The sequence below is a fragment of the Leopardus geoffroyi genome, chromosome C1 (assembly GCF_018350155.1).
Source record: "Leopardus geoffroyi isolate Oge1 chromosome C1, O.geoffroyi_Oge1_pat1.0, whole genome shotgun sequence".
Lineage (NCBI taxonomy): Eukaryota > Metazoa > Chordata > Mammalia > Carnivora > Felidae > Leopardus > Leopardus geoffroyi.
The window spans coordinates 53,326,467-53,349,594 of record NC_059328.1 but is presented as its reverse complement, the minus strand read 5'-3'; the positions used below and the strand labels follow the sequence as shown (position 1 = coordinate 53,349,594).

Genomic DNA, 23,128 nt, shown 5'->3' with positions numbered 1-23,128 from the left:
GGGGACATGTAGTTGTTGGTTTTTTTGGTTCTCAAAGCTGCCATGAAACCTATCTGCTTTCTAAAAAAGCAGAACTGATCAGCTATAACCCATAGAGCTGGGTTCTGTTTCAGGAACCCAAAAGCCCCTGCCCCTTGCCCTTGGCTTCTGTGTGCCATGTCCCCCTCATTCCTTTTATCTAAAGAATAACTTTCCCATCCACAGAGGAGGTGACTAATATATGGTACCAATGCCAAGCAGCTATAAAGAGTGAAAACTGGACAACATTACAACCAGTGGATAAAAGGCATACAGAAATCAATTTTGGGTCTGAAAAATTGGTACATATTTAGAAAAACATCAAGAATGAGAGTAATAAATAACAGCTGGCAAAGCTCAATGAGGCTCCAGGTTGCCGTTTCTTACTAGACTCTACTCCTGCAGTGATCGTGTTGATACCAAGGCAAGCAATGGGCAATGCTTACCCACTTTCCATCCTCTGACTGCACCTGCTGTTGACACACTGGTGAAGGGCATCTTGTAGGCCAGGGTCAATAGCTGTGTATGTTACCGGTTCCTGGTGGACCTCGCAGCTTGGGTTTCTATGCAGGAACAAGTCTGGAGGTTAGGACCAATACCACTCATGTTCTAAACTCATCATGCCTCTGGTCCCCGACTGCCTCAGACAGACCTGGGTTTGAATTCTTGCCACCTATATGTAACTATATGTAACCTTGGGTCAGTCACTTAACCACTCTGGGCTTCAATTTGTTTGTCTTTATGTACAATAGAAACAATATATGTATAAAATGAAAATCATAATATTCAAGTGAATGTTACCTCCCCTGACTCACCACTCTAAATCTTACTTTTCAGAGGTAACCACTATTAACAGTTTAATGAAGGTCCCTTTTGACATTTTCTCTATGACTAAACGAACATTTACTAGTATATCAGTATACACAGCATTCTTTCATTTAAGTTCTAGAGAAGGGACTTACCCCAGTTTATTTAGCTGTCGTCTTAAAACTTGTCGCTAATATAAATAATGCCATATTATGTGTAAGCACATGTGTGTATAAAAGGCACCTATAGATTTATCACAAGGTTAATTTGAAAACCAAGTGACTCAATGTGCATAAAGTATCTGACACATGGCAGACACTTCGCAAATGCTTGTTAACAGTCCCCTACTTTATATGTACAGAGCACATATACTTTGAACATTTTCACAGCGTTTAAATTTAAACCTGAAAGAGGACTTCATTGGAAGGCTTGAAATCTGACTCAGTGAACAGTTACATCATCAGAATGAATCACTTCTTATACCACAACCCAAAACAAATCTATAAATGAGGCTCCCAGGGTGCATGTATCTGTGTATGCCACATACATTTATGTAATATGTATATTTTACCGGTTCTCTGCATTGGTGAGGTTGCCAGTGCACTCATTGACCTCTAGAGGGCACTCACAGGGACATTCACATTCATTTTGTTCCATTCTGAAAGGCAGTAAGAAAATTACTATGCAGAGGGTCAATAACAAACTATATGCTGTACATGGACCAGAAGAAGTAAAATTAAAAAAAAAAAATTCTGAGCTAGTTAAAAGGGAGAGTTAAAAGGAAGTTATGACCAAAGGTTTACACTATGATTGGCTTCCATCCGTTACTTTTGGACAAGGATGCTGCGAACCACACAGCTGTCGATGCCTCTGCTACCCGGCCTTTCCTTTTCCCCATGACACGCCCCTGTGCTTTCTACTTTGCTGATACCACTTCAAAATGACTAGCACCAGTGAGGATATTTAACAGTGTAGTAAACAGAGAATAGGACCCATGGCATTTTTACCGGTGACAGTTGAGACAGAGACGATCGACCATGCTACAAGCACAGAAGGCAAGAGAGTCGCAGGTTTCGTTGACAATGCCAACAAATGCATTGGTTCCTGGGATCCTCGCCAGTCTGTACTTAGAACAGTGGCTGCCGTGCACAAGGTTCGTCAAATCTCCCTGGAGACGATGCAGGGGTCAGAAGTGACAGACAACAATGCAAAGAGTCAGCCCTATCATGGTGAAAACAACCCTTCAACCACCTGCTGGACACAGTGTACAATAAAACCTAATTTTTAAAAAAATTTATTTATTGTTTAACTTACATCTAAGTTAGCATATGGTGCAACAATGATTTCAGGAATAGATTCCTTAATGCCCCTTACCCATTTAGCCCATCCCCCCTCCCACAACCCCTCCAGCAACCCTCTATTTGCTCTCTGTATTTAAGAGTCTTTTGTGTTTTGTCCCCCCCCCTGTTTTTATATTATTTTTGCTTCCCTTCCCTTATTAAAACTTTATCTGGCTACAAAATATATAGTTACTGTTGACAACTGGAAAAACAATTTTTTCCTTTTTTTTTTTTTTTTTTTTAGTTTATTTATTTTGAGAGAGAGAGAGAGAGAGAGAGCAAGAGTGAGAGCCCGAGCAGTGGAGGGGCAGAGAGAGAGGGTGAGAGAGAATCCCGAGTATGCTCCCCCGCATCAGCACAGAGCTTGATGCAGGGCTCCATCTCACGAACCATGGGATCATGACTTGAGCCGAAATCAAGAGTTGGGCACTTAACCTACTGAGCCACCCTGGCACCCCTAAACAGAATATTTAAATAACTAAAGCAAGCATCCTTTTCTTCATTCTTTACCAAGAAAATGTGATAGCCAGCTTCTTGAAATGCCAGATTTGTCTACCACATATAAAACCAAAGATTCAAAAGCAGCATTGTAAAGCATGCTCATTCTTTTTTGCATGTGTGTCCAATGTAGTAGGCCAACTATGAAATCCCTCGCTTGTTACTGTGCCAGTCGTCCCCCTCCATGTGTACGGTGAGGATAACCTACCTCTGAGACTTGTGGCACTGAATGGATTCTTAGGGGTCTGGATGGATTTTCCAGAGCCTGGAAGATGCCCAAGCAATAATATAGGCTTATTATCCCGTTATAGCTCTAATACCCAGAAATGCTCCAGGTTCCATTTTGGAATAACTTGAGCTGTTAAGAAATTATCCTAATTCATATTCCACTAAAATTTGCGTTTCTGAAAAATTTCTCTCAGAGTATGCTGGCTTTGTCTGCCGAAGACTCAGGAAATCATCGTACAAGTGGTAGAAGACACAGAGTACATCAGATTTTCATAGAACAACCTTACCCGGAAGCTTCCTTTGGATTATACTCAAGTGTGTCATTATCTGCTTTAAAGAGAGTATTCCTCAGAAGGGTGTGAAGTCTAAAGAGAGTAATAATGACTTCTTTTGCTTTGAATATACTGTCCTATCAATGTATTCAATTTTAAACTCTTCTATTACCCAATTTTTTTTGAGGGTAGGATTTTCTTTTTTTAAAACATATTTCAGAGTGAGAGGCAGAGAGAGAGAGAGAGAGAGAGAGAGAGAGAGAGAGAGAGAGAGAGAGAGAAAACATGTGAGTGTAGGAGGGGCAGAGAGAGAGAATCCCAAGCAGGCTCCATGTTGTCAGTGAGGAGGCTGATGCAGGGCTCAAACTCGTGAACCATGAGATTGTGATCTGAGATAAAATCAAGAGTCAGACAGATGCGTAACCACTGAGCACCCCCAGGTGCCCTGAGTAGGATTTTCAATCAACCAATACATCTTGAAAATTTTTAACTATACATTTAATGATATACATAACTATTCTAAGTAAAAAGCTTACTTCTTGTGAATAACTTTTTCAACATTGGTTCTATCATTACCCATTTGAGGTTTCCCAGCTAAGATTATTTACAATTTAATAAGAATATTAAGATCTTTGTTTTTTCTTAAGATCTTTAATCTTACCTAGGTAAGTTTGCAGTTAAATCAAATACTTAAGAGTATTCTAAGCTACAAAAAAAGAAATTACTTTTGAATGATCTACATGAAAGCTCCCATGTAACTGGGTGGATGACCAAGAGATGACCTAATTTGGCCTTAGGAATTTAAGGAGGCTGCATGATCTCTAGAAGACAGGAAGAGGGGAACACAGGGCACCACGCATATTTATATAAGACTGTGGGAAAGGACTTCAGCAGACATTTCAAAGGGTTTCGACTGGGTGAGTCTTTAAACAAACAAAACCAAAACAAAATACCAAGTGTGAGACCTTAAAACATTCACTGCTCCACTCTGGGCTTTATAGCCCACAATGGTCAGGCTGGTGAGCTGGACTAAAGTCCTGTCCTCTCATTCTATAATTCTCAGGCAATGAAAGAGCCAGGAATACCGTTCAGATATTAACTATTATTTCATTTCATATTCCACAGTGGGATGAGATGTGAGAACGTAAGGATCCACTTACCACAAGGCTAGTGTTGAATTTATAAAACCTTTGGACTGTTCGGTCACTGAAGCTGTTGCACAGGTTTTTCTTTACAAAGTTGGGGTGGTTCAGGATATCGTTTGCTACCAAGGGCTCCTAACAAGGCCAAGTGGACAGAAAACACAGGCCACATAATTAATGAGGCATAGGCTGTGGGCGCACTGTGCTATTGGCTTTGCAACAAGTACCTTGTGGGTAATATGCTGTTGTTCCACAGGTGCATGTCCTTTGGGGTCAATGAGGGTTGGATGTGCCACCAGATAACCCCGGTCCTCCATTATGAAGCACCTGTGTCAAAACACGGGACATCCTTCAGTAATATGAGTGGTTTTTCTATACTGTCAGCATTTATCTTGCTAGCCTTGAAACAAATTGCATTTATCTCGGTGAATAGTCCCTGAGACAAATTCACTGAATCTCAGTAAACGGTCCCTGAGAAAATTCACTGAAGGCAGGCTGGCAAACAGGTAGATAGATCCATTCTTCTTCTTTTTTAAGTTTATTTATTAATTTGAGAGCAAGCGAGCGGGACAGGGGCAGAGAAAGACAGAGAGGGAGAATCTCAAGAGGCTTGGCACCATCAGCAGCGCAGAGCCTGATGTGGGGCTCGAACCCACGAACCGTGAGATCATGACCTGAGCCAAAGTTGGGTATTTAACCAACTGAGCCACCCAGGCGCCCCAACAGATACATTATTCTTGAGGTGGTAGGTTATCTGGTATACAGTTTATGGTAAGAAAGTTACACCTGACTCTGAGGCCACCTACATAGTTCAGACGGAATGTGTCCACTTAGCCAAAGGTGGACTCAAAAATCTTTTGCAAGGGTATGTAAGGGGCAAGTTTATTCTTTCTTCAGAGGAGGGAGACTCTGAAGGAAGTGGCCTTGGCTATTTAGAGGCACAACGTTTAAGCAAACCATACGATTTCTTCCTTTCATGTTAAATATACATAAAATACAACCTGCAGGGACATACAAAAAATCTATTTGATGGAAACACTAAATAAGCAAAGCTGGAATTACTCTAATCAAGGCTATGTGCTGCTCTATTTTACTCTGCATTTGTTGTAACAGTTTGCTATTACAACATTCCTCATTCCTCATTAAGGGCCAATGTGAAATTTAGCAGTGACGTGAAGCATGGACCATGAGAGTGAAATAAGAAAGCTATTTTTAAAAGTGGCCTGCATTAAATCAAGGGAATACCCTTGCTTTGATGAGACATGTTCTTTTGAAATTAGGAGGTGAAGGCTTTCTTTAGTTCCATGAGCCTCTTTCTGGGGAAATGTAAAAGGGAAAAGTCTAAGTGTCTGAAATCCCCACAAAGACTTTGGCTTAATAACTAAGTTAACATCAAAAGTACCCTCTGATCTTTCTAGCACCCAAGATATGGGAAACCTTTAATTACGGACTCTGAGAGAAACAAGAGCTTTTAGGGAATTCTGTGCCACAGTCTTTCTCCTTGTTATGAGATGAATCTGTTTGTCTAAATCCTAAATGGCATGCATCTTAGAAAACAAAAAGAACAAAAACCTTCATAATAGAACACCCAGGCGACGGACTCCATTTCTGGTCTTGACCATGACAATGTGGTTGCCATTCAACTAGAGATGTCTGACAGCACGGTCTTTGTATTTTGAGGCTAAACAGGAAATGGTGTTCCCGAAGGGCTTACCTTATTTTGTTGCCACCATCTTGGTTACAGACTGGCAGTAAGTCCATCAGAACCTTGTAGAAGTATCTAAGTGTGAAGTCAATCCCCATCACAGCCATGGTGTGCCCGGAAGACAGCTGGGTACTTCACGTGAAGAAGATCAGTGAGAACAAGAGGCACATATCTTATTTAAAGGAAAGCTATGTTCCATCACGAGGACGTTGTATGATATTAGAAACATATGCCCACTGTCCTGCCACATTTTTCATCCCTATAAAAATGATCAACTAAATGGCTGATTTAGCGTAATGGAGATTTGATAGGAGAAAACTTAAGGATAAAGGTATAACTTTCTAATAAGATGAGCCCCAAACCCAGGCAGCTGTGGAATATGGCTAGCCCTGGCTTTAGATGTTCAGACAGTGACTGAGACTATTCTTTGGCAAGAATATGGGGCTGGCAGGAAGAGGCATCAGGTGGGAGGTTGGAAGCATGACTACCATAGTTCCTCCCAACAAGGAACCTGAGTGATCCCTTTAATTATTTCCCTCATTTCATAGATAAGGAAAGTGAGATCTCATGAAAGTTAACTGACTAGTGTAAGGTCAGACAAAACTACGCCTCATTTTCTTTCTAGAACACTAAGTTTGGCTCTATTCCAAACATAGCTCGGATTCTAGAACAAAACTCACTTGGTTCACAGGCCTGCTCCTTCTCCAGTCTAAAATGCTACTCTCAGAAAGAGGAGCACCCAAGAGGATAAAGTTGGGTACTGTATGGTGCTTGCTAACTCTTTAGCTCTGGAATCAAGCAGATCTGGAGTCAAATCCTGGCCCTCTTGGTTCCCATCTCTATGGTTCCTGGGAGGCTACTTAACCTTTCCAAGACCCAGTTTTCTTATGTGAAAATGGGGATAGTCTTGCAAAGGCTTAAATGAGACAGTGTTTACAATGCTTAGCAAGCTGCCCAACCTATCCAAAATACCCAATAAAAAGAAGTTACTCAAAAGAAAACCCATCAGGGCTTAAAGCTCAGGCCTGGACAGAGAGTGAACTTACTATTCTTCCAGACAAATGCTAGCTATAGAAGAAGCATGGACTTCTCACTTGAAGCCTAGGTTCTTTCTAATCTGTGATCATGGGCAGTTGGAGGGGTTTGGGTTACTTGGCCAATGAGCTCCGGGACCTTTGTGGCTGGGAATTGGGTTTACCCAACTTGGGACATTACAGGTGCCCATCATTACCATCATCCACCCATCCACCCAAACACTGATGTGTTTATAAAAGAAAAATGGTGTTGTTATTGACAAAAATCTTAGAAATTTTAAATGGAAAGCTCAGAAGAAAATTCCTAAAGTAAAATCACCTTTTGGAAAATCAAAACCTGGGAGTAAAATCAGCTTTGCTATGTAGGCAACTGTTCCCCTTCTGGTTACTGTCAACATTGATACTAACTTATATAACCTCCAACTCTCCCCTGAAAAAACCACTAGCAAAAGGGACAGTGAAATTTGTCAGAGCTTTGCTGTCAAAACTGTGTTTGGCATGAGATGGAGGAGGGCCATGCTGTGCGATTATTTGAGAGGCTACTGCCTCAGTAAGAGCCTGGAGTATTGTTACCGAAGTAACTTAAATTCTACCACGGGAGAAATCCAAGACTCAGTTGCCTTACACAGGATTTTATGTTTTGTAGCAAATCATGTTTTGAAGTATCAGTCAAAAGAAGTTTAAGCCTCTCTTACTTTTCCAGGAGAGAGTGAGGGATCCAAACCATAGGTACCATTATGATAATATTTACTGAGTGGTCAGAACTGATAGGCCCTCTGGTGGGCGTTTCAATACATCATTTCAATTATTTCTCACAAAAACTTTATGAGGCATTATCATTTCCAGAGAACTGAAGCTTGGAAACAAAGTATTTGGCCAAAGTCACACAGCAAATAACTAGTGGAAACAAGAATGGAAGCTCAGTGTCCTCAACTTCAGAGCACACGTTCCTAACCGGTGTGTTAATACTGCCTCCTTAGAGATGCAGTACGTTCAAGAGTTTCCAAGCAATTTCACATGATGTACTCCATTTCCTGTGACAACATCGGAAAGGAATTCTATAAATGAAAAATTAAGCTCCCATTCTATAAATGAAAAATTAAGCTTAGAATGGCTAAAAGACTGAAAAAGATTGACCACCTTTTACTTATGACACAGAGACCAGTATGCGATTCTGGTTCGTTCTACAATACTATAGCTGACTCAGTGAAAAATACAACTCAGGTTTTTCAGGACAAGTTGATTTTGTTCCTAAACTTCCCCTATATGATTACCATCGGCTCCGATATGATCAACGTGCTGAGGACAAGCAAGCATGTTGCCCATGTAAGTCTGGTATTCATATTTTTACCTGCATTTCAAAACTGTACAGTTACCATAGCAACACATAAAGAATGCCATAGAAAAATCAAACCAAGCCTACATTTCAAGGTTCAAAGGACCATGCTGTTTGCGGCACTTCCAGGAGATTTTCACTGCCAAAGACTCACCTGACCAGTCCTTTAATCCCTGACCATACTTCATCATCTCTGCTAGCATTACCATTCTCCAAAGAATGCACGCGTAGATTCTCAGGCCGCTAATAATGCTCATGGAAGAATCCCCAGTGCAGTTACTGTGAGTAACCGATGAGTGAACGCTGAGTTAGAAAAACCCCTCCCCAAATTATCAGCCAAACCAGTTCTGAAAACCAAGGCTGAAGGAGATTGCTTCCTGGCTAGTTGAATACTAGCTTAAATTCTCTTTTCTGACCTATTAAAATGCCAGAAGTTTAAAGCTGGAATAGGACATTAAAAGTAACTGTCATTTATTTGGGACTGCCCATGGTCAAGTGCAGTGCTAGACAGTTCACAGTCATCAACTGTAATTTCTCATTACAACCCTGGCATCATCACCCGTTTCATAAATGAGGCTTTGAGAACTCATGGAACGTAGTAATATTACAAGTATTTAACATTTATTGAGGCCTTACCATGTGCCAGGCACCATTCTAAGGGCTTTACATATATTATTTCATGTAATCCCTAATCATCTGAGATAGGCCTTAATATCCTTTTTATTTTTGTTATTTTTAAATCTTTTTTTTTTAAAGTTTATTTATTTTGAAAGAGAGAGAGACAGTGTGAGTGGGAAAGGGGGCAGAAAGAGGGAGGGCAGAGAATCCCAAGCAGGCTCCACACTGTCAGTGCAGAGCCTGAGGCGGGGCTTGAACTCACGATCGTGAGATCGTGACCTGAGCAGAAACCAAGAGTCAGACACTTAACCAACTGAGTCACCCAGGCACCCCAACCTTAATAACCTTTTAAAAAATATATTTATCGAGAGTGAGCAAGAGACTATGCGTGTTCATGAACAGGGGACGGGCAGAGAGACAGGGAGAGAGAGAATCCCAAGCAGGTTCCAAAACGGGACTTGATTTACAACCACCAGATCATGACCTGAGCCGAAATCAAGAGTCTGATGCTTAACCAACTGCGACACCCAGGCTACCCCATCCTTCTTTCAGAGATGAGGGAACCAAGGCAAAAAGGAACTCGTTTATAGTCATAGAAGTAGTAAATGGCAAATACACGTTACCAGAGTGGAATCACATCTTAGGAGGAGGTTAGGTTCTTAAGTTGGCCCATGAGACCAAAATCACCGGTAATCGCCTGGACAAAGTACATCCATTAAAGCTACAGTTGCTTTAGTTGAGAACCAGAAGTGGTAGTTGCCCTGTGTTCTCAACTAGGCGGAGTGAAAAATACACAGCTTTAAGTCATAAAAGCATGCTCAGCTAAGGAAGATGTTCAAATGATCAAGTCCACGGGACTGCATATTGACCAAAGCAAGAGCAGATACTCATTCCTGGAATACACTCTCAGTGAATGACTGGTGGGCAGGACCCAGGATTTCAATGGCCACTTTTCACTCTTGTTAAAGTCGAAGAACTAACCTTGGATAGGTTAAGCACATTGTGAAAAGTAGCCAATTAAGGGAATTGAAGGTTTTTCTAACTTGAAATCCCATCATATTTCCATCATGCTTCATCTGGGCTGACATCATAAATATTTATACATTAGCTAAATGAAGCTTCTTTAACCCATTCAAATTTCAACAAAAACATGTACACAAATGTAAAAGAGCACTAAAATCTGCACCTCTCTGTGGCCACCCCCTCCCACTGACACACACGAGAATACTGTATAGAAGAGATAATGGCATAACGAGCAGCAGGTGGCGGAGTCCGATGGAACAGATACCAAGAAAGACACACACTGGCGGTCATTCTCTTCCTGCCACCCCTACCCCCAACATCTGATGCCCAGTGCTGGCCCACTGTCATTGTCATCAAAGACCAAGGTGATTGCTGTCTCCTCAAGCCACCTTGTTTACTTTTTCCCAACTGATTAGAATATATGGGAGATGTCAAGTCTCGTTATTCAGACAATAGTAAGGTATGCCTGACAGATGGTCTGTTAAGGAAAACATTGAAAAGTTCTGTTCTAAATAGGTGTTTACTTGTTCATATGTGACAGAGCCAAAAAGATACCATGCCCTGCAAAACAATCACTGTTTGGCTGGCGGCAGGACCCTGCTTTCCATGGAGACACAGGTCATGATATTGAAATTCCAACACAGTACTGCTTCCCAATTCTTGCTCCCAATGAACTCGTGTTAGAAGAATTCTCCTGTCAATCATTTGATACATAATGAGCACCAGCAAAAAGCATAAAGTTAAGCAAGAAAAATCTGTCTCCCATAAATTTTAAGGCATCATTATAGGTACCAGTCAAAATATGGGCTTTCTTGGTTGCTAGGGAAAAACATCTATTTGTATAATGAAGGGATTAAAACAATGTATGTGACCTGCCTTTCTACCCAATGTTTCACTGACATTTGTCGCTTAAATACTGAAACCTCAAAAGTCTGAGATACAAAGCACCCGGAATGTATTTACAGTCATGCTGACATTTAATAGCATTGTTGGAAAGTCAGTTTTCAAAATGCTTTTTCATTTTTCAAGAGACAGTATAAGGACAAAGTAACAATAACAAAAATAACAAACTCCTATATAATTCTAAGAAGTTAGACCAAAATAAAAGAGGTAATAAAATTGGGGTCTTGATACTTTTTTTTTCCTTCACTACACATGCTCCTTTGCTTGGGAAAGTGCTCTCTGGTAATAACGGTCAGGCTCTTGTTGGGATTTCTTCAAATGGTTAAGATTGGTATTTCTACAAACTGCCCTACGGATTCTATCTTTTTCTTCTTCTAAAGGATCTTCTTCATAATAGGACTAAGAGCTTTTCATTGACTCAATCACATGATCACATGATCTTGTGAGGTAGGTATTATCCCCATTTTACAGATAACAGGAGGAAGCTCAGGAAATCCATGCGGACACAGCTAGAGAAGATATTCAAACCCCAGACTGCTCACATCAAAGATCATGCTTTTGCCACTAATCCTTGGTTGTCTACTCTACTTCCAAATTTTCAAAATATTCTTGAGGTGTTTAAAAAAATGACTAAAATATTAATTAAAATATTACCTGGATGAATGTATCGTGTGACTGATGGTTACTACATAACCAGCTCCTCCAACATCCAAATAAGGGCCAGTCAGAGAAATCAAGCCTGGATTAGCCACCGCATGGAGATACCTAACAGACAAGACAAAGTCGTGTTATTTTTAGGGTATGAAAAAACTCTAAATTTCAAAGAAAAGTGAACTTGTAAAAAAAAGTTTCTGAATTTATATATGTTCATTTTTTTTTTTCAACGTTTATTTATTTTTGGGACAGAGAGAGACAGAGCATGAACGGGGGAGGGGCAGAGAGAGAGGGAGACACAGAATCGGAAACAGGCTCCAGGCTCTGAGCCATCAGCCCAGAGCCCGACGTGGGGCTCGAACTCCCGGACCGCGAGATCGTGACCTGGCTGAAGTCGGTCGCTTATATATGTTCATTTTTTCATAGGTCATATATGAGCTATAATTTGATGCCATTATCATGTGCAGTGACTTAAATATCCCCACTATGGGCATATTACATACAAGGTAAGACTGAAACAAAATACCCAAAGGAATAGAAATGGCCATGTATAAAATATCTCAGTCTCAAAATTTCAATAAGAGATGAAAACACTGTAGACAGAGGAAACCCACAAATCTGTTAATACTGCATTAAAAAAAAAAAGATTCAAAAACATGTTTTCACTGCCATGAAAGTATCTTCTTTAATGTGACTGCCTGAAGTTGCTTTATTGTATGTACTTATCATGTCTCTCCAGGATTTGGGGGGAACCTTTGATAATGGAAGCTCCTAAAACTCACCATTGTCTCCTAGTGGGATCAAATGCTTTGTCCATGAGGGAACCAGGATAAATTCTGAGGACGCCATTGGGTGTTGCTATGTAACGGCGGACAATGTACGTGTTCAGGCTACTCATTTCCATTTGTGTCATCCATTCATCTGTGACGTGGCTGGTGGCCATTACTTCATTCCTGACAGAGAACTGGGAAACAAAGGAAGACATGGCAGGGATCCTTTAAGACTCACATGAAAAGAGAGTGGGCTGCTGGCAGGGCTTCCTAAAGCTCTCTTGCAGAGAAGCCAAGCCCAATTACTTCTTAAAAATCTTTCCACAGCAGATGGATACAGCCAAACTTGGTGAAAACAAAAGCTCCCTGAAACATAGTCAGTGGATGTGTGATTTACTCAATTGTTCATCCTAGTGAGGCTTTCTGCATTTAAGAAGAAAGATCCTATAGTGAAGCATCAAACACACACACACACACACACACACACACACACACACACATATGCACGCACACGCACATCCCAGCAAAATCTCTCCTCTTTAAACTTCGTCATGTTTATCTCAACAGACCATAGGGGCACTTTACTTCTTTCCCCTGGGAAAAATGGGGCTGGGAAAGTCCCACTGATCTCTAAGTCACACCCCCCTACCTAGAAAACTCCTAGTGCATCTAAGACCTGAAAGAGATTCTTCATCTGGCCCACAGGGCTTCTTAATCCCTCGGTAGGGTCATCGCCGACCAGCCTCCCGGGGGCCACACGCTGTCTTTCTGGATCTCCAGCTGAGAGGCACAGATCCAGAGCTGGGCTTCCCGCTTCAAAGGTTCACTGACAGTGCCCCCTCCCAGGCCTGTGGAGGGGGTACGGCAGAAGTGGGGCCCCAGGCCAGCACTCACTTTGAGCCCTGGGTTAGCAATGAGGCGGGTGTTGTCACTGAGATAGGCCGTGTAGTGTTCCACCATTCGCTTTGTCTCTGGCTGGCTGAGGTGTTCGTATGGGGAGGAAAAGCTGCCAGCAGACAGCATGACAGTTGGACTTTCTGAAAGAGAAGTAAACAAAGCCAGGCCTGAGAACACGGAGACTTCATCTCAGGCCCAAACAAAAGCATCGCTAAGGCTCTGCCAATCTGTTAGCTATGGTGGCCTCAAGTCTTCCACAGAGAGAGCAAAGAACTCAACACTAGGAGCTTAGAAGGAAAAAGCCCTCATTCTCTCCCCTCAGGGAGTTTATAGTCATGAGTGAACCATAAGAGATACATGTACAAATAGATACAAGTGCCTAAAATGCAAATGCTCAAAATCTTTTAAGTCTACACATAGTATCTCACACTTACTACGATTAAGGAACAGCATAGCACATGGAGCCAGACTAGGTTGAGTCTCAGCTCGACCATTTCCTGGCCACGTGATGGTGGGTAAGTTGTAATGTATGTGATGCTTTTGTCATCTGCAAAGTAGGCAATTATAGCACCAATACATCAGTGAATTTATGTAAAGCAAATGAGTTGATAAATGTAAAGCTTGTAGAATGGTGCCAGAGCACGTCACAAATGCCTTGTGAGTGTTAACTATGACTGTCCATATTGGTACTAATATTTCAAAGGAAGGAAAAATGGAATTGTGGAGTCAATGCAAAAAATCAAATAAAAAAATTCTTCGCACAGACAGGGATAGCCAAACTCAGCATAAACAAAAGTTTATAGACTGGTTACTGTAGATATAATTTAATTGTTGGTCCTAAGAGGAAAACCCAGTTTGATCTATTTAAGCCCCAAATCCTCACAGTGAATTACATTATGAAACAAAAACCGACATTTCTGTGAAATTTCTTACTTCAATTTTACATTTTTAGACTCTTTAGGAAAGCACCAGTCATGTGTCCAATCTCAAATCTGTAGGTCATTTTCCATTCTTTTTGTTAGTTCTCACTCATGGTATCTTGTTTCCTTGTGGCCTGGCTACCTCTGACTGTGCAGAACATGGCATTTAAAAATAAATTTCTGGAAAGAGTTGAATCCTAACAGGATGAGGGAGTCCTTCCTACAGAGAGGACTGTTGTTTGATTCTGCCAGGTGCCACACCCCAAGATGAGGCAAGGTGGGTAGATGGAGACAGTTCTCAATAAGATGACAGGGTACCAGTCTAAGAGCTGCACTATGGGGCTTTGATATTCAACATTCAACTAGTCCATGACTAGTTAATGTGTGAGTTTCCTTAGACCACTCAGATGGTAGGAATCAAGTCAAGGGCTTCTTTAGTTTCAATTCACACTTACCTTAAAGATGGAGGGTAACAGAGGAGGGGCAGAGAGAGAGAGAGAGGGAGACACAGAATCTGAAGCAGGCTCCAGGCTCTGAGCTGTCAGCACAGAGCCTGATGCAGGGTTTGAACTCACAAACTGTGAGATCATGACCTGCACCGAAGTCAGATGCTTAACTGACTAAGACACCCAGGCACCCCCCTAAAGCACAGCTTAATTTCACAGTTGTTTCTCCTGGATTGGTAAATAGATGCATTGCAAATGTGGCTTTAACAGTGGCCTCCTTCTCTGGGTTCTTCTTTTCTCCTAGACTTGGATCCACTTCCTAGCTACCATGTTAGTTCTTTGATACTTTTCAGGAAAACTTTTTTTTTCCCCTCAAGTTGCTATCCATTTTCGGTTATCCTCAGTAGGACAGGTCAGAATTATGTAGTCTGCTAATATCAAAAGATACTGCTTCCAGTAATGCTAATTCTCATGATACCACCATGGCATAGCCTGGGAGATTAGTGTTATATTCCTATTGAGGAGAAGAAAACAAAAGCTTAAAAAGGTAAGTCTGCCAGCAGTGTGCTGTGGATTCATGTGCATATGCTCATGAGGTCTTCTGGGCACAGATGCGCCAGAGAGGGAGGACTGTCTTTGAACTCAAAGAACTTAGGAGCCGGTTGGAGAGACCAGAAATTTTTTTAAAAAAGAAAAACAACAAAATAAGAATTATACAATAATATAAAAAACACCAAAATGCTTCAGGGACAAAAGAGTAGGGCCAAAGGAGAGACACTGAAAGTGGGCCTTTCTTGTAGTGACAGAGACTGGGCATTTGCGCAAAGCCTGACGCACTTTGAGGGAGAAATGCGGATTGAGAGAGAAAACTTAAAAAAGTCCTCTTTGTGTACCGAGAAAGACAACGTCCCTCCTTCGGCCCTCTTGATGGGGGTTCTGACATATATTTAACACTTTGCCTCAAAATCCCTATCATCGATAGGGATTTGCCAGTTGTCTAAGGAGTCTTGGTCACCTTTCTGGATCCAAACAATTTCCAACAGTGAAGAAGAGGGTGCTTGTTTCGCAGTACTAGGAGTCCTGCACGAATGTCAGTATGTGCCTGGCACATGGTGGCATGCAATAAAAGGTGGCACGATGGCACAGAAGGAGCGGGAGTCACATGTCAGCCTTGCTACTTTCTGAGGGAGCTTGGGAAAATTTTGAATTCTGATAAATCCACATGTCCTCATCTATAGGAGCTAATCGCTTCCTTTGAATTATCTGCCTGTTTCCTACGCTCTTTTGGAGACAGGGGCCCGCGATAGATACAGGTATGCTATGTGGATATATGGGCGTGCTACCCTCGAATCCCATTTACTATTTCTCCACGTCTTACCCTGTAGCCCTATATCTCCTTGTCTCCATATCCTTAGGCTGGCCTCTAATGGGCCAGACTGGTGACTATCTGACGGACTGCCTTTGGGCTACGAAAACCTCTCTGCCTAGCATTAGCAGAAAGCTGGAAGATACAAAGGAATATGAAAGTCCAGCTCCCTCTCCTCAGTCTGGGCAAACTCTGCAGTGTAATTTACACTCCAAAGCCCCGCTACGGGATTAGGCTGAGGCTGGGACTTCACCGAAAATCCAACTCTTGCTTGCTTTCTCCTCCTTCGCTATCCCGTTTCCCTCACTTCTTCCCTAGTTTCTTCTTAGAGCCCATCCTTAATAAATCACCAACACACAAATCCTCATCTGCCGGAGAACCGGACCCAGGGCAAGGCCTCATACGGTTTTCACATTTGTATCCCCAAACTTGCACTGCTGCCATTCAACCTCCAGGTGTTTTTTCGTTTTTGTTGTCTTAGTTTTTTTCCCTCTAAATTCAAGCAGGTATTTACCGTGAGCTGCTATGAGTAAGCCCACAAAGGAAACTGCAAAGTGCAAAGGGCTCACCTAGAGTCGCCAGCTGTTTGAAGTGAAGGCAGGCGCTAGGCTGGCCCAGGAGGTCCAGCCGGTGGTAGAGCAGCTTGCTGCTGGGGACGGTGTTGAGGTTTTTCAGTTGTTTGACGGGTATTTCCGGTTGTATCACCACAATACAGAGAATAAAGGAAGTGTCTTGTACCTGGAAAAATCAGTAAAGAATTTCTAATCCAGAAAACACAGGTTCCTAGGGGTAGTGACTTCACCTACATTATTTTCTGCTATCTCTGTCTCTATCCCACACAGAAAAATATTTGATGAGTGAATGAAAGTTGTGAGGATGGGGTGAGAGAACATATCTCTGGCAAATGACTACATGTTCTATTTTCCTTTCTGATAGAGGGAAAAGAACGTATGTAACAGAAAATCATGGAGCTAATGAAGGGATTACAGAATAGTCCCTTTGGAACAGCAACCCTATGGCCTTTTTGCTTATTTAAGCTGACAAATACAAGTTGGAGCACGGCACGAAAATACAGCACTTACTTCTGTTTGGATTTGAAATGTATTTCAAAACATATAGTTGGTTTTGCAATGAGTATTCCAAGAATTGACTACTTCAAAAGCCAATTCTGAATTTATGTACGCAGCCCATATAGAATCTGGTTTATTCATTGTATTCCCGACTAATGCTTTCTCCTTTCCTGGTTGGAGATGGACAGGATCTCAGACTCGTGAAAAGTACAAATCCCATGGCTGCCTCACAAAGCCTGCCTGACTTATCATTTCAGACCAGAATAGGCAAATGTACCGTAGCTCAGCCTAATTTATCAAGCTCCTATGTACAAATAGGAATACTTCCAAACCCATTTGGCTCTTAGAAATGGACACATAAGTAAAGTTCTTGGGAAAAACCGTCTACCAACGAATCAAAACCGAGGCAAGCTACTTAATTCTAGTTTCTTAAAGTTAAAAATACCAGACAGCCAAACTTCTCTAAGTCCGTTAAAGGAGACAGGCCGAATCTATCTGAAAGATGGTTTGTCAACAAATGGAAAGGGTGATAGCCAGAACTAAGTTAAAACCACAGGACAATGAGAAGTAATGCAGCCCAAAGGATTAATTTCATGATCAAGGAGAAATTTAAGTAGGCAGGTTAAAGTATAATTTAGGGTTTATGAAGATGGCTGCAGAATCTCTTTAAACATGGGAGAAATTTGCATCTTCCTGGAACTGCTGTCAAGGATATTCAGTTCGATTAGCAAATTTAATTCTCTTCCTCCACCCACAAATTAGAAAATAACAGTGTTCTCAAGTGGCATTTACTATTTCCCCTCTTCCCAACGCACGCAGTCATCTTTGTGTGCTGTGTTACATGTTCCAAGGAACCAAAAGACAGAACACTTTGCCAGAAGGACCAGAATTGTAGGATCGGGTCTGTTCTATAAGAGAATAATTGGAAGTTACCCTAAGCATCTACACCTGGGTGGCTCAGTTGGTTGAGTGCCCAACTTTGGCTCAGGTCATGATCTCACGGCTCATGAGTTTGAGCCCCATGTCGGGCTCTGTGCTGACAGCTCAGAGCCTGGAGCTTGCTTCAGATTCTGTGTCTCCCTCTCTCTCTCTGCCCCTCTCCCACTCACTCTCTCTTTCAAAAATAAATAAAAATGTTAAAAAAAAATTTAAAAAGTTACCCTAAGCATCTAAAAGAAACACTTCAATAGTTCTTAGTTGGAAAGGAAAACTGATTCCAGTACAGGTCTTCTTATTGTGTTCTTAGCTGAAATAGTCTTTGCATTAAGGAACCATAATGTATCTAGAAGGGCTCTCCAGCACCGGGGAGTGTTTTTTTTCACTGATTGCCCACGGGACTCACGTTTTAAAGTGAGCCATTCCTGTGTCACACAGGAACACTGTAATATCTTCTGAAGTCAGTACTTTCTTCTGTCTCAGCATGCAGTCTCCTCAAATGCTCAAAGATGGACTTGAGCTGCACAGTGACAGAGTAGTAATCTCTTAATGCTGCTAACATAATCTCTCACATTCTATTTAAATTAAGTCAGTGAAATATAATCCATAAGTATCTGCTGTATCTATGGATGCTAAGCAGTTCAAATAATTATTCTCAATATAAGCTGAATCTATTTGAATTACATTTAGTAGAAGAATCCATTTTATTCCTGAAGATGGGGGGAGTATATGTCTCCCTCCCCTCCCCCCCACAAAGATAACTTAAAATTATATGCTCTTTTGGCCGGGTAACCTGGCAAGCCTCTTTAACTTCAATCTCATTATTTATTATCTCTTTACTTTTTCACATCATAGCGATGTTCTTGACAGTTTCAGAATTCTGAGAAAGCTAACACTTCTACCTGAAGTGATTACACGATTGTATCCATTTGGCTACACAGAATGGCCAGAATTTCTTGATATCACTGAAGTAAAACTATCTTAAGATGATACTTCTTCCCAAAATGTTAACATTGGGTTTATTTACTGTGCAAAAAGGGTCTTAAAAATGCCTGTATCTCCTCCTTTCTCTCTTTCTAAAAAAAAAAAAATTCAATTTCTTAAAGATTTTGTTTGTAAGTAATACCCACACATGGGTCTTGAACTCATAATCCCAAGAGTCACACGCTCCACCGACTGAGACGGTCAGGTGCCCATCCTCCTTTCTCTTAATGCCAACAAAATAAGGTAGAGATTTTCTCAGGATGCAATGGAGCTGCTTTCAATTAGGATATATTAGTGGTACATAATCTCCGATTTCAAATATAAAAGTATTTTTCAGTGGAGTATTCTGGCGTATGGCTTACTCTTTCTTTTAAAAAAATGTTTTTTTGATGTTTATTTATTTTTGAGAGAGACAGACACAGCACGAGCAGGGAAGGGACAGAGAGACAGAGACACACACACAGAATCTGAAGCAAGCTCCAGGCTCCAAGCTGTCAGCACAGAGCCCAGCACGGGACTGGAACTCATGAACTGCGAGTTCATGACCTGAGCCAAAGTTGGATGCTTAACTGACTGAGCTATCCAGGTGCCCCATAACTTACCCTTTCTGATGTGAAAATTAAGCCATTCATTCTTATTTACAAATGATGTAACAATAAGGGCATGTGACGCAATCATTCTCAAAAAAAATCCTGAAAATGAGCTAAGAGAATTTCAAAATACTTTGACTATCCTGAACTCTGTATTATCAAACAGTAAAATACCAGAAGAGGGGCCTGGGTGGCTTAGTCAGTTAAGCATCCGACTTCGGCTCAGGTCATGATCTCACAGTTCAAGGGTTCGAGCCCCACATCGGGCTCTGTGCTGACAGCTCAGAGCTGGGAGCCTGCTTCATATTCTGTCTCCCTCTCTCCCTGCCCCTGTCCCTGCTCACGCTCTGTCTCTCTCTCTCTCTCAAAAATAAACACTAAAACAAAAAAGCAAAAAACCAGTAGAATCAGGCTTGCAAACTGCGAGTTTCCCAAAAGATTTCATTTATTATTTTGTTTGCTTTTACTTCCGTCATAGAAATCAATGTTGCCACAATGATCCTTTAAGAACGGAACAAGAAGGTCGGAGGACAGTCCTGTCTAAAGGCATGTTGGCTACTTCCAATTCCTGTCATTCCTATACCAGACAGAGACACTGGGTCAAGCTGTCTGTCTGTATCCACCACTGGGCTGGATGCTCTATGAGGGCAGAGAGAGGAGCATTCCTCTATTTCCTTCTTAGCTCACAGTTAGATATTCAGTAAGTCGTTCTTTTTTTTTTTTTTTTTTTTTTCAACGTTTATTTATTTTTGGGGCAGAGAGAGACAGAGCATGAACGGGGGAGGGGCAGAGAGAGAGAGAGGGAGACACAGAATCGGAAACAGGCTCCAGGCTCTGAGCCATCATGAGCCATCAGCCCAGAGCCTGACGCGGGGCTCGAACTCACGGACCGTGAGATCGTGACCTGGCTGAAGTCGGACGCTCAACCGACGGCGCCACCCAGGCGCCCCAGTAAGTCATTCTTAAAGAGATGAATATGTAGATCCATTTAGAGTCAATGGGTTAAACACCAGATATGGCCATGTAAGGGAATTAAAGGTGGTTAAAAAAATGAAAGTCCACTCTACTTTTGGCCAACTGCAATATCAAGAACCCCATAACAGCATTGATTCTCTGCTGGGAAGAGGTAGTAAAGGGCAGTGACAAGAGTACTGTGGGCACTGTGTGCTTGAACCCCTGACTGAGGGCCTGCTATCTGAATGAAGCTAGTCAAAGGAAGCTGAAGTGGGGGCCACAGGTGATCACTTCACTGTCCATCTGCTGGTGGTGAACATGAATAATCCAGATTCTAATCCGAAAGTTTCTTTGCCTTGGAAAATGTCAGTAGAGGGCATTTATGCTTTCATATCTTTTCTTTTCTAAGTTTATTTACTTATTTTGAATGAGAGAGAGCATGCACAGGATGGGCAGAGAGAGAGAATCCCAAGCAGGATCCACAATGCCAGTGCGAGCCCCATATGGGGCTCGAACCCACAAACCCATGACATCATGACCTAAGCCGAAATCAAGAGTCAGATGTTTAACCGACTGAGTCGCCTATATGCCCCTCATATCTCTTTTTCAACTCCTAACTTCCACAACCTGAGTTTAAAATGATTAAACACACACACACACCACAACAAAACCTCACTGGATATAATCTAAATGTATATTGATGGACTTACTTAAAGAAATTTGGTCCAGCAATTCAACATTACACTACACAGCCACTAAACGTGCATGCACATGCCCAGATATAGATCCCTGTATGTGAACATTTTCTGGAAGCTGATCAAAGTGGTGACTTCTGGGGGAATGGTAGGTCAAGGGCAGGAGAGAGGGAAGGGCAAAGTTTACTTTTTACTTTATATCCTTTTGTACGGTTTGACTCATTCAACATGAAAAATGATCGCTTTTACAAACAAAAAAGAGGACACCTGTGGAATCTCCTCTTTTTCCAACCCCTTTAAAATTGGTAACATTATGGGATCTAAGTTCCCTGGAGTTGCTGCATCAGTAGCAATGTAACCCCCAGTTCCCCTGCCAAGACGTCCTGTTAACTCACCATCTTCCAGGCGTAGCTAACATTGTAGGCCTCCTTTCCGGTGGCTCGCAGCTTGTTTATGTGCCAGGACAGGGATGAGTTCACAGGGACGGTGATTATCTGGCTGCCCAGAGGGAGGCTGTGTTGGCAACAGAATGAAATACTTCAGGCAAAAGATAAAATTAAGCTCTTAATTAAAGGCAGAGAAGAAGCTGTGAGTCAATGACCACCTCCTGATTTTGAAAAGCAATGAAGCTCATCACTTTGGAAAGAGATAATGTGAAATTTTCAATTTTGTAAAAGCATGATGTCAGCTCAGCACTAAAAATATTCCTTATGCTCTACCCCTGCCATCCCCCCTCCCATTCTAATTCTTTCCAGAGACAAACTCGTCTCGAATCACTCAGTCATTAATTTACAGCCAATGAGCACAAAGACCCGTTTCTCTATAGGTTACCATCTGCCAAAATAATGTATCACGGTTGGAAAAAATCCAATCTGTTCTTTATTTCAAAAGAAAATGTTGTATATGATTGTGCTGTCAATGGAATGGATGCTGCTTTGCCAAGCTATTTTTTGGCATGCTCTAAAGCTGGTCCTCAACTTAACCTTCTATTTTACCGTTTTGTTTTTTTTTTTTTTCATTTTAGTACAATTGGGAGTTTTTTTTTTTTAAATGAGATAACATATCTGATTTTATAAATTAATGGCAATGTGAACAAAGAATCTGATTTACAAGACATTTTCCCTAATAGTTTTAAGAGACTATCTGTTGTTCTACAAAGTTTTACCTACTATTCTTATGAAAAACTCATGGAGGATACTTTTAATAACATTAATTTTTATACTTGTTTTATATCCTATCACACACACTCGTATTGGACCTCAAGAGGTCCTATTTTTTTCAGGGAAAAAAACAAAAAACGAAAAAACAACTACAACTTTCACCTTTTCCTTACCTTAGGATATTCTGCCGAACCAGCTCAAATTTGGGGATATTTTCGTAATGAATGATGTCAGTATGAAGTGGGGGTTCTGAGAGTAAATACGGCCTGGTGAGAGATGGGTGCATAAGTGTATAACCTGAAATAAAAAAACAAAGACATGAGCTACGGGAAACATGCTGGAAGAAGTGCTGATTCTAATATAAGTGCTTATCACACATTTGAAATGTGGGATACCCCGGGATGACTGCCAATACTCAACATCTCAGTGTGTAACTCGCCAGTCCAATAGAAACGGAACTTGTTTTACGTGTTCTTGCGTAAAACTTGAAGTGTAGAAAGATGCCTTAAGTTATGGAACAAGAGTCTAATCGAGAATATCTTGGAGGTACTAGTCACTGGGTTTTTGTTTTTATAAAGATGTTCTATTGGGGCGCCTGGGTGGCTCAGTCGGTCGAGTGTCCGACTTCGGCTCAGGTCACGATCTCACGGTCCGTGAGTTCGAGCCCCACATCGGGCTCTGGGCTGATGGCTCGGAGCCTGGAGCCTGCTTCTGATTCTGTGTCTCCCTCTCTCTCTGCCCCTCCCCCGCTCATGCTCTGTC

The 23,128-nt window shown here is 41.6% G+C and overlaps 1 protein-coding gene across 3 annotated transcripts in view; it reads right to left on the bottom strand.

The window, feature by feature from the left end:
* Positions 1–23,128, bottom strand: part of CACHD1 (cache domain containing 1) — a 210,214-nt gene that overhangs the window by 14,515 nt on the left and 172,571 nt on the right. For all 3 annotated transcript variants that reach the window (XM_045477681.1, XM_045477684.1, XM_045477682.1), the window contains 12 exons: positions 22,540–22,663; positions 21,602–21,719; positions 16,547–16,715; positions 13,243–13,385; positions 12,361–12,542; positions 11,579–11,689; positions 6,020–6,142; positions 4,533–4,632; positions 4,324–4,440; positions 1,833–1,993; positions 1,397–1,483; positions 465–581 (listed from right to left, as the gene is read on the bottom strand). In XM_045477681.1, coding sequence (XP_045333637.1) covers positions 465–581; positions 1,397–1,483; positions 1,833–1,993; positions 4,324–4,440; positions 4,533–4,632; positions 6,020–6,142; positions 11,579–11,689; positions 12,361–12,542; positions 13,243–13,385; positions 16,547–16,715; positions 21,602–21,719; positions 22,540–22,663 — 1,552 coding nt within the window. The remainder of the gene's footprint in view (positions 1–464; positions 582–1,396; positions 1,484–1,832; positions 1,994–4,323; positions 4,441–4,532; positions 4,633–6,019; positions 6,143–11,578; positions 11,690–12,360; positions 12,543–13,242; positions 13,386–16,546; positions 16,716–21,601; positions 21,720–22,539; positions 22,664–23,128) is intronic.